The sequence below is a fragment of the Gallus gallus genome, chromosome 2, assembly GCF_016699485.2.
Source record: "Gallus gallus isolate bGalGal1 chromosome 2, bGalGal1.mat.broiler.GRCg7b, whole genome shotgun sequence".
Lineage (NCBI taxonomy): Eukaryota > Metazoa > Chordata > Aves > Galliformes > Phasianidae > Gallus > Gallus gallus.
The window spans coordinates 40774796-40787354 of NC_052533.1; the positions used below are offsets into that span (position 1 = coordinate 40774796).

General features: G+C 44.1%; 1 protein-coding gene across 2 annotated transcripts in view; it reads right to left on the minus strand.

The window, feature by feature from the left end:
• ABHD4 (abhydrolase domain containing 4) overlaps nt 1–11437 on the minus strand; it is a 29584-nt gene extending 18147 nt beyond the window's left edge. The window contains 1 exon segment of one of the 2 annotated variants that reach the window (NR_103454.1): nt 11306–11432. Coding sequence is in view for 1 of the 2 variants with exons in the window: in NM_001278145.2 (NP_001265074.1) it covers nt 11306–11412 (107 nt within the window). In the remaining variant the exon portion in view is untranslated. 2 annotated transcript variants of the gene reach the window in all.
• Between the last annotated feature and the right edge of the window lie 1122 nt (nt 11438–12559).

Consider the following 12559-nt stretch of genomic DNA (forward strand, 5'->3'; position numbering starts at 1 on the left):
CTTCAAATGCATGCAGACAATTTGCTATACTGTTTCTGCCTAGCATCAAGAGGAGCAGCATTCTGATTTTCATGCCATCCTGCCAGCATGATCATTTACGAACATCAGTTGATTTGAGCTAGTTCCAAATTCAAAGAACTGAAACAGAAAAACAAGAGTAAACTAGTGGTAAAATCACTCAGACTGCCTCCTTGTTTCTGCACAAAGTACTTTTGACGTACTGTGCTAGCAAAGGAATTTAGAACTGCAATTTTTTTTCACATCTAGATAAAATAAGCACCACCACTCTTCCACATTCTCAAGCAACTTCCTCACATTGAAATACTTGAATATTGTACTTCAATAGAACTAGCCATATATTTAAGTGCTGTTCTAAATTGAGGTTATAGTGCTCATGTTTTACTAGAACAAATCCTACATACTTATCATTAATCCACAAGCAACGGTCAAAGACCATTGATAATTAAGAGAAAGGAGCAACGCTACTGTTACAGTTTCAGTATCATTTTCAACTGCATAGAAAAGCAACTCACCCAGCCCTGTGAAAAGCTACATGCTAGAGGGACCTGAACAGAACTCAGAGCTGGGCCCAAGCCAACCCTGTGAAGCTCAACAAGGCCAAGTGCAAGGTCCTGCACCTGGGTGAGGGCAATCCCAAGCACAAATACAGGTTGGGTGGAGAATGGATTGAGAGCAACCCTCAGGAGAAGGATTTGGGGGTCTTGGTTCATGAAAGACTCAACGTGAGCTGCCAATGTGCGCTCACAGCCCAAAAGGCCAACTGTATCCTGGGCTGCATCAAGAGAAGTGTGACCAGCAGGTTGACAGAGGTGATTCTGCCCCTCTACTCTGCTCTCATGAGACCCCAGCTGAAGCATCGAGTTCTGGGGCCCCCAACACAAAAAGGACATGGAGCTGTTGGAGTGGATCCAGAAGAGAGACACAAAGATGATCAGAGCGCTGGAGCACCTTCCTCGTGGGGACAGGCTGAGAGAGCTGGGGCTCTTCCAGTACCTGAAGGGGGCCTACAGGAAAGCTGGGGAGGGACTTTATATAAGGACATGTAGCAACAGGAGAAGGGGAAATGGCTTTAAACCGAAGGGGACATATTTAGACTAGATATTAGGAAGAAATTCTTTACTGCGAGGAACAGGTAGCCCAGTGAGGTTGTGGATGCCCCATCCCTGGAAGCATTCAAGGCCAGACTGGACAGGGCTTTGAGCAGCCTGGTCTAGAGGGAGGTGTCCCTGCCTATAGCGGGGGGGGGTGGAATTAGATGATCTTAAAGGTCCCTTCCAACCCAAACCATTCAATGAGTAAAACAGGAGTGAAAAGGAGCTACCAATAATCACAATGGGGAAAGAGATCGATGTATCAAATTTAGGGTAGAGTGTCAATTTAAAGTAAGTCTCTCACTATAATGCTCTAAGAATACACTATAGTGCAGATTATATGGGTGCTTTAGTGAAAATACCAAGAGAGACCCTTTCCATTATCTCTCTTTTTTTCTTTTCTTTTTTTTTTTTCTTTTTTCTTTTTTTCTTTTTTTGGGGGGGGCGGGGAAGCAGCAGGGATAAGTCTGCTTGCTGAAAGTTTTCTGCATATTCCTCAGCATCAGCAGTTGTCATTACAAAGTCTAAGAGGTGAGTAGGACGTGGCTTCTTCCATCATCAGCACCAAGTTTTCAGAGCATATTCTGGTTTTGGATACTAAAGCTAACAGGTAAAACCTGAAACAGTTTGAAGCAAAAGAAACAGTCAAAGATGACACAATCAAATAGGAACTTGTGTCAAACTATCAGAGAGAAGTAGCAGGTTGACATCTGGCTCATTTATGTCTAAGTGTTAAATTATAACACACTTTACTTTCTCATTTCGTTAATTTAATGCCTTGCAACACCAGAATACTGAGTGCTGTTTACATGACTGATGGTGGCAAAAATTAACGCTTCTTTATTATCACTTACTGGCAATGCTGCAATGGCATTAAAAAAAATCCTATTTGAAGTACAGAAAAATATTTTTCTCTCCAGCATTCATTATATTCAAGCCCCATCTTCTTCTGTGTTTAATCCCAGGAGAAGTTTCCTTGCATGCAGAATGCTTAACAAAAAAATAAAATTAAATTAAGAAATTGGTGAAGAATGTAATAAACCTATTTCAAAGGAGTGTGTGAAAGAACGGGAAAACATGTTTTTAAAACCCCAGTAAACTGAAAAGTAAACGAGAAGAAACTAACACTAAAATTAGGATGTCTCTTAATCATTGTGGATCTGCATCTGTGAGCAGGTTCCAGTTAATTCTCCTACATAGTTTCAGATGAGCCAGCAGTCTCCTTTAGCATTTCAACAACTGTGATCATTTAAAATCCAGGAATATTACACAAGCAACCCTGGTAATAGTTAAGGCAGAGCTTAAATGTTGCTACAGGGAGGACAGCTGGGATGGAGAAAAGTTAGAAGTAGAAAAGTAAGAAGCAAAATAGATATATATTATTAAAGACCGAAATAAATGTTCCTTCTGTTTGAAAGATGTTTAAGAATGTAACTGTGACATTTTACTACGTATAAAGTAAAAACTATAAAGAAAAGCACATTTAATTGAAGATAAGAGAAAGTGTTATGCAGTATCATAAAAAAGGACTCCAATTTCCCAAATAAAACCGGAAAAAAATAGGAACTGGGAAAATATGCTCATCATACGAAAGCAACACGCTCTGCATGAGACAGAACAAGATGTGGTAAATAAATATGCATTAGACTTTAACGGCAGTTAACTTTATCTAGGAAAAGTTTATCTCCAGTGCAAGTCTGTTAAGACAAGAGCCAGTTTCTAAAATGGGAAAGCTAAAACACACTGAGAAGCCCAGATGTCATCCCACCTCTGAGAAGCACCTACTTCTGCATTTTTATTCCTGCTGGGGTTGGAATGAAGTGAACTGGGAGACCTGAGGCCCGAATCTTGGCCCACTGCTGATGCCAGCAGGTCACTTAGCAGCATTCGCCCCCTTCCATCCAACAGTGTTGATGCTTGAAAAGAAGCTACGCTTGAGAAGAAACTGTTTTAAGCCAAATAATTACAGAGAAGTCTGTTGGAGAAGTCAAGCAGTTAACCAGCAGACCTATGCACTAATAAGGTGGGAAAAAAAGGCCTTGGTCAGGTAAGGTGGAGGATGGCAAACTTGAAGGTCAGACAGGCCATGGACACACAGTACAATACGACCTCGGTCAGTCTGGACTTTACTGGGCAGGGATGTCTTGGGAACAACACTGGAGATATGGCTTCAGGAGAGCTTTTACTGTGTAACCAACTTCAGGAACCTTTCACGCAGCCTTTCCTTCCAGCCCCCATGGTGCAGCATGTCCTCCTGTGCTTCCATTTTCTGAGCAAGTGGAATGCATGCAGAACCATCAAGCATACACAACATACGTGCACTAAGTGTCATTGCGAGGGGCAGACCTTCTGCATGTACAGCAGAAGTCAGATGCAGAGGCCATAACAGCAATTTGAATTAGGTGTTCCAAGGACAAAAGTTATGTTCTGGTAATTGCAGATAAACATCAGGGTTTTTTTGTTTGTTTGTTTGCTCTTTTCCCATATTCCATTTCATAAGCACAGCGTGATCAAAGAATACTGCAGTGCTCAGAGAAAGACCTTGAGGTGCGCACTGTGAAGGCAAGACTCAAGCAAGAATTAGGATGTGGCACAGGAACAAAGTATCAAATCCTTTAACAAATGCCTGCTTACTATTTTCACGATGTGACAAAAAAAGTATTCAAGTGCTGTGAGTTAAAAGGAAAGCATTTTTTCCCCTCAGAGGACATGAGCCTGCACATGAATTCTGTTTAGACGAACATCGAGCCAAAGACATTCCATGTAATTACATGTTGTGAAATTCTTGGATACTCCAGTATTATCAAAATAGAATGTTTTGAGAAGCTCTGCAGAATATTTCTAGGAAATGTAATGTATCCCAGCTCCGTTTCAACAAACAGCCCGTGGTAGGTTATTGCAGAATATTGCCACATTAGGTCAGAGGGAAAAACAGTGCATTCCTCTTGTACTGACTGCAACTTGAACTCTGTGTCCAGAACAGCTAACAACAAAATCGGTGTAAAAATACAGAAGCAAACGTTATTACAGTCCGTCTTTATATCAGCAGTACTACATAGGACTACCACTTACCAGAATTAACCTGAGAATGTAGATAAGGTGAAATGATAAACGATGAGCATTTTCCGGCTATTTCAGTGATGCTGAAGTTGAGCATACTGTTTAAATGCACTTGAGCAACCTGAGCACACAGGCTGTACCTCAGGCACACGTAACCTTGCTGGTTGCAGGAAAGCTGCTACACCTGGTGACAGATCATGTGTGCAACAAAGCTCTGCTGCCAGCAAGGACCTACACCCCTCTGCCTCCTCCACAGTAAATTCACATCTGATAGGGCATGACAATGACACAGCTGTCAGCTGTTTTCACAAACATTCTAAGGCACATTGCACGAAGAATTTGGGAATAAATTTATAACTGAAATAAAGAAAAGGATTTTTTTTCTCTTGGCGTCCTTCAGACATTACATAACTTTCTGCTTCTTCCATTTTATTCATCTACCTACTGATGTACTCTCGCTGCCCTTCAGATATTGCATAACCTCAACATTTAAATACTACTTAGACCTTACTGGTCAGTTCTAATACCTCTCATGTCAGATGTCTGCATTTCAGACTGCCCCTGAGTTGGAACCAGAGTAGTAACAAGACCCATACATAACAAGCACCTCATAAATCTGCACCACTGCCCATCCGCACTCTATCCAGCTTATCTTTTGTTTATATGCACAATTTATATAACAGCTTAAACAGGACATGGGTATGATTATTTTTCCATAAAGAGCCACATAAGAAACACATATAAAAGACTACCTAAAGCACATGATTACTTCCCTCCAAACACACCATACACAAACCACGCTCATACCACACTGCCCATCTCTACTTGAGCGTAAGCGCATGCTGAAGATGCACTGTTTCACTGCACACCATTAAAACAGCTTGTACGTTGTGCTCCTTTACCATAAGCCAGCTCCAGGGCATAAGTTACCTATATCAAATTCCAAGAACTGGTATTCAACATCTCAGGCTACCTGTTCAGATAACTCTTGGAAGTACACAATCCCTCCCTTCCTCCTGAAACGGAAAGAATCTTTTGTATAGGTGCCTGCAAACACTTCAGATGTCAACAAAATAAACATGTAAGTAACTTTAGAAAAAGCTAGGAAGATAAATGTAAAAAGCCACTGCATCAAATGTCCTTTTATGGACAGCTATGATATAATTAATGAGCCTTTATGTTCAGTATAACTTATACTAAATGTAATCAAGAAAGAAACTTCTGCTACAGTCTGCTAGCAATGACCAACCCCATTTCTTCTTTCCTTCCTCACTGCAATACCTTTCTCCTTCTCTCTTCGACATACGACTGGACTTTCTCAATGGCCACAGATTCTTCTGCATTTCTTATTACGGTAATCATTTCTGGGGTTTTATTTTCCTCTCTTTTCTGTAGTCTCATATGACCCTGAGTTTTCAACTACGACACATTCACAGCACTTTCCTACTCCACCATTCCTCACCCTATTTTCTTAGTGTCACTCAAGGTTTTACCCTTAAAACCCTCTTCTTTTACCCTCTTAACCTTATTCCAGAGTGACCTCATTTCATTACACAGCTTCACTGACTCACAAATCTCTCTTCTCCAGTGACCTCTCCCTTGCTGTTCAACTTCTCATCTGGATCTTTCAGTGCCAGCATAAACTCAGACACTCACCTCTACTCCCATGCCCTCTTCCCTCTGGCGGCCTATACAAATTATGGAGAAAAACCTACTCTGAAAGACCAGAGTTGCAAGAAAACACTCAAAAGTTATAAAACAAAAGAACTCAAATTTCCTCAACAAACAATTTTAATAAAAGACAAATATTAGAGGGGGGAAAAAAAAAAGAAGCTGCTTTAATAATTGATCAACCAAGAAAGTTCCAATTCTCTCATTAATATTCAGAAAATTTGCAGATTGCAGAGATTCTCCTGACACAGACCCGGTTCTTGTCAGAGGGGGAGTTTCTACTGAGGCCTATAGGGTAAGGCTCAATCAACCCAAATAAAATAAACAAACCCTGGTGCGGCACCAGTCTTCTATCAGGCTCTGAAAAGCTTAGAGTATAGCCAAAACTGTACTCCTGGCAAAAGTTTGTGTCAGACAAAGATCCACAGTGATCAATACTACAGTCGAGCCAGCAGCAGCTCCACAGCTGCTCGCACATCTGGATTTGTGGCCCCACTATCATTTCCACCAGCCTACAGCTCCGCTCACTGACAGGTACTGTAATCCCACTTTGGTAACTCCTGGACTACAGTTGTCATTTGACACTTGGCAAGTCTGTGTTTTTTCCACGCACTTAGCAGCAGGCTTTCTAATGCTGAGTCTTCAACCTGCTTGACCCCTAGCCAGTAATATCCTAAACATAAATTAAAAGCTACTGTACAATTACTGTTTTTCTCCCAGTGCTTCCCATTTTCTTTCTCAGCTGTAAGGAATGCAGCCAGATGACTGACAGACCTCGTAAGATTTTTTATAAGGGATTTCTGTCACAACAGATGACTCAGTCAAATAATCACTGAAGAAGAATGAGATCTTCTATGACAGGAAGCTCCAGGCAAGTCACTAAGAGTGTACATTCTTCGGTAACAGTACATCAACAGTACATGTATTGGATGCACCAAGCACACATAACACACCTTAACCCTGGAATGGTGGTCAGGCCTGGTAGTGACAGTGGGAAGCACACCGAGTGCTGTACTTTGTTGTTGTTGGGACCAGTGTTTCCCAATTGGAAAGGAACCACTGAAAGGATTCAGTGATGCTTAAAAAGAGGCTGAAAGACCTTCTGCAGCTTTCTGGAGTGCACCGCTGTCCTCTTTTCTCGTGAGAACAAGTTTTCAGGAAGAGTGGAGCAAAAAACCCTTACCGTGCAGAGTCCAACCTGTGCTATTTAAACCTTATTAAACTGAAAGAAAGGTAGGGCCTGGCTTCATGCAAAGATCTTGGCCAACATTGTGGCTCTCCAGCAGCTGTGTGCCAGCACACCTATCACTTCATTTCCTGCTACGCTAAGGGCACTTGAAAGGGGGTAGGTAAGTGTACAAGCACATCTACCTGAAAATCCACTCCACAACACTAAGTACACCCCAGAGAACTGTGAAGGACCAATGTGAAAAAAAAAAATAAGCAAATGAAAAAAAAATAACAAATAAGAAATTATTCTCTAACTGTCTGTCCTAAACATGAGTCAAGGAATCTTCAATAAACAAGAAAACCCAAAAAGTAGTCAGTACTGTGTAAAAAGAGTGGAGCAAATCATCTACTTCTATATGCTAGCCTGGAAAAGCAGAACATTCTTGTTCTATTTCACAGTGTGCTAATGAAGCCTCTGGAGGGGACACTGAGAGGAGATTTTTCCTCATGCAGGGACAGGGCACACACTGCCATGATCATGTTGTAAGAGAGAGCTTCCTGACAACCGCAGACATTCCCTTCCCAAATTCATACAAGGATAAAAAAAGTCAAGCAATCCTACAGACATCTGAAAACCTCACACACAAGCTTTCAGATGAGCACACAAATATAATGCAAAAGGCATTAAGCACTGAAGCTATGATAGACAGACCCTATCACTGAAAAGACAAAAGCACGTAAGAAGCACACATTCTTTAACCTCTTCCTGCACACGCTCCTCACAGCACACTTTCATTGTCTCTGTAAAGACAGAGGCTGTAGGCGCCAGACCTGCTGTTAGTCACGTGTGCTGTAGGACAGGCCTTTAGAAAGAGCCTCCTTTCACCAAGGAAAGAAAGAAGAAATGGGCTCTCAGCAGTCCACCTGCACTTAAAAGCTAGACGACATAACCAGCATATGCTTTAACATATCAGTATGGTATCACTGTGAGCTATCTTACTCAGAGTCAAGCACAGGTTCTATGAAACCCAATAAATCATTCTCTTCTATTTCATCAAGCAGCTCACTTCAAAACTACTAATGAAAAACTAATTGTGATGACTGGTGTTGTAGTAATACTTACAGTGCACAGTCCTCACTTATTTCTCCAAGCTAATTCTTTGTGAGACTCCATACCACACACAAGCAAACTGACATTTAACTAGTTTATTTGTTTTAAATAAAGTTATTACACTCAACTCAGAAGGGAGAAAAAGGTATTGTGTGCAGGGTTTTATTTCCAGATATGTACATGTATTTCATAGCTGCCAATATCAGTCACATTATAAGCAATAAACAGTTCTGCCAAATTCAGTGTAAGTGAGCTCAGTAGTAGCAAAAGGATTACTGCAGCTGCATCTCACAGGTAGGAATCTGCTTCTGCAGCTTACCCAGAGAAGGCTCAAGGTTGTGAACAAGTTCAAGCATCATGAGAAGGTGATGTGTTAAACAAGCCAACGCTTCTAGAGTGGAGGGGAAAACATTTATTTCACCAAACTCCTCATTCTACCTTAGGACAACATCAAGATCTATAAAGTAAGCGAGCCACTGCTATCCTGTTTTCACCACACTTAGGCAGTTACGTGATTTCAATGAACAGAGCACACTGCATAACGAGGTGAGTCACGCTATTTTTTCCCAGCAGATAAAATAAACCTTCTACTTATTATTTCAGGTTTTAATGACATACAGTAAGCCTTCCTCTCACTGCTACAAAGCTTTAAATTCAAAAGTACTTCACATATTTCAATCATTTACAAATTTCCTCCAGACACCAAGTTTTACTCAACTTGAGGAGGAGGAGAAATGCTAATTTTGGCTATCACTAGGAACAGGCCAATAAGAGTCCTAATAACCCAGAGTGCTAACATTCCTTCATAGCTAACGCATTTTCTGAATTCGTGGAAAATAAACATTAGATTTTGTTCTTAGAAGTCCTAGAAGACTCAGAAGTCTTCACTGAATTGGAAGCCAACTCTGAAAGACTCCGCAACTAAACGGCCTGATTGTTCAGCAGGGGACACTGCCAGCTTCCTGAAAACCAAGTCCCTTTAAAAGCTATCCAGCTGAGTAAACCATGAGAAGAAACTTGTCAAAATCCTCTCTGAAAATGTAGCCTATGATGTACCTTGCCTCCAGATCATGCCATGTTACACTCCCGTAACCCTGGCAGGTTACTGCAGTTCGGGGCGCTTGGCACTCCCTTAGCAGCACTCAATACTTTGTGTGATGGTATCGGGCAGCTAATACAGTTCAGGCTAACGTGCTGAATGAACATATATACACAACAAGTTGGGGCAGAGCTATTTTAAGGCTCTTACTCAGACAACCTGTAAATCATCAACAAGAGGCTTTACAAGTGAGGTATATTTTATGAATGTGAATGGATAAGAAAGAACACAGAACCAAGAAGGGAACTGAGGTCTCAGATGTGTGACAATGCAGAAGGTATATAAAAAGAAAAGTCTGCGTTGTTAAAGAAAAAGGTATTTTAAGTTTGAGGAGAGGAAGAAATAGCAGAGTTACAGATTAGGTCAAACTGCATAGTGCTGAAAAGAGGAAGCTTTGAAGTTCACACTTGAAAAGAGGGCAGTGTGCATATGGTTGCAAAGGCATAACAGGGAGTTTGGAAAATACACATAGCCCAGTTCTGCTAAGACCAAGGTGGCAAAACATCTAGGATGGAATACCAAATCCCGAGGCTGGAAAAAAGACTAAACAGAGGGCCAGGCAGAGAATGCAGATAGTCTGGAAAGGTGATGGAACAGACATGTAACATGACAACAGGCATGCAACCACAGCATCCTGGATATGAAGTCATGAATGCACAGCACAATTGTCATGCAAGTTGTTAAGGAATTTTTAGCCAGAATTCCTAAAAAAAAAAAACCCCCAAAAAAAGCAGTAAATGAGTTTTGGGGGGGTCAGGCATTTCACACATTTGCCAATGAGATACAACTTCTGATATTTAAAAGATGGAGAATTATGAAAAATTTGTATACAAAGTAGATACAGAGCATAGCTGCACATCTGACAGAGGGGATACAGTGCATGTGTGACTACAGCACAGTTAGACATATTCTGCTCCAGTAATTTTGGGGCTAAAACCATAGAAGAGTAAGAGAGCAGCAGAGAAAAGGCTGAGGGAGTTGGGCTTACACAAACTGGAGAGGAGAAGGCTCTGGGGAGACCTCTCTTCAGCCTTCCAGTACTTGAAGGGAGCTTATAAACAGGAGCACAACCATCTTTTTACATGGACTGTTAGCGTTAGGGCAAGGAGGAATGGCTTTAAACCGAAAGAGCAGAAATTTAGGTTAGATGTTAGGAAAAACTTCCTTACTCAGAAGCACTGGCCAGGCTGCCCAGAGAACCTGTGATGCCCCATCCCTGGAAGCGTTCAGTCAGGCTGGATGGGGCTTTGGGCTGCCTGATGTGATGGGGGGCAACCAGCCCCAGCAGGGGCTAGATGATCTTCAAGGTCCCTTCCAACCTAAGCCATTCTACGGTTTTATATGAATAAAGCAGATACGCAGACAGGATATTCTATAGTAGGAAATAAGAGGGAAGAAAATACATTTGGGGCAATAGATGGGTACAAAAACAGCTCTGTCTTGGAAGCTGAAGGGTACAGAGAGATATAATCCAAATATATTAGAGAAGGCATACGGCAGTAAATAACACACGGACAGAAGCAGAGCAGGGCACTGAGGTGATTACGATGGAACCATTTGTTCACCCGGGCAGAAGGCGCCGTGTGGGCCTGCATAACATAAGAGGTTGTGTGGGGCTACTTCACATCAGGCAGCAGAGTGAAGAGCAGCTGTAACGCAGCAGCACACTGAGGTGTGAGTCAGAAGTTACACACAGCACGAGAGGTATGTCAAACACAGGGCACGCCGACGTGCGGCAGCTTCTCTGCTTCGAGTGTATGTTGGGACAGAGAAAGAAAGGAGTCAGCGCATAGAGCTGAGCCAGCTGTCCGGCTCCGGACGAGGGGAAAGGCAGACGACCGGCACACGGCTCTGCAACTCCCAGCCGTGCCCTCGGCCCCCTCGCAGCGAGGCTCCCGCAGCACGCAGCCCAGGGCGGCAGGCTGCCCGCACCGCACCGCGCCCAGACGGACAGCAGCCGGGCGGACGGGCTGCGGCGGCGGGAAGCTGGCAGACATGTCCGCCGCGAGCGGGCGGGGCGGACGGCAGCGATACATAGAGCGGTACGGGCGCGTATAGACCTCCCCCCCCCGTTCCACTCACCTTTCGCTGGAGGCCTCCTCCTCGGCCATGGCGGCGGCGGGAGCTGGCAGCGGGGCGGCGGCCGGCAGCGCGGCGAGGGACAGCGCGACGGCGGTGGCACCGGCCATCACGGGCCCCTCCCTCCACCTACCCGCCCGCCGCCGTCGCCTTGCGTCATCCCCGCCGCCACCGCCCACACCATAGAGCGGGGCGGCGCCGGCGGCTAGAGCGGCGCTCGGGGACGCGCCTCCAGGGCCGCGGGGAGCTGGGGTAGCGCTTGGCGGGCCCGCGTCCCCGCACGGCGCCGCGCTGCCTGTGTAACGAGGGGCAGAGAGCTGTGGGCTAGGCAGGGGGGAGTTCTGTCCGTCCTCAGAAGCGTGTCGGAGCTGTTAGTCCGAGTACGGTGCGCGACAGATCGATAGCAGCTCTGTGAGCTTATGTTCTGCTGTGTCCCGGGATGTGCTCGGCCTGCACGGCGGGAGCCCCGCGGGGCCTGTGGCGGTGCTGCCCAGCTGTGCCCGCGCGTTGTGCGTGCTGAGCCGCCAGAGGAGCGGCGGGGCGTTTTGATGCTGGCTTTCCCGTGCGGAAGTATACGATCAGTGGCAAACGTTTGCAGTTATGCTCTCTGGAACTCGTAAACAGCCTGAAAAAACAGCCCTGAATGCTACGATTTCTTCGTCTTCGTTTCAAGGGAATAATACATTGAAATCTCATTAGTAAGATTTAAGCATGGAACATGTATGTGTTGCACGCAGCCATTTCCGAGAATCATAGAACACAGAATGGTTTGGGTTGGAAGGGACCTCAAAGCCCACCCAGCCCCAACCCCCTGCCATGGGCAGGGCTGCCACCCACCGGATCAGGCTGCCCAGGGCCACATCCAACCTGGCCTTGAGTGCCTCCACACTGTGGGGCACCACAGCTTCGCTGGGCAGCTGTGCCAGGGCCTCACTGCCCTCTGAGTGAAGAATTCCCCCCAACATCTAATCCTATCATCTAACATAGGTGAGGTTAAATTGAAAATTTTTCCTCTTTTGTGATAAAATAATTTTATATATATGTATAAACAACACAAATGTCTGCTTCCCTTGCTATCCCTACAGCTTCTTTTTTTCTCTCTCTCCGTCTTTTTTTTTTTTTCTTTTTATAGCAAACATCTTTTCCTGCTAGCATCAGAGGAAAACACAAGTTCCCTTAGGTGGGACAAGAAAAGCAATCCATCTGACCTCCCAGATCCTCCTTGCCCTGTACTGAGATGAAAAATCAATGTCGATG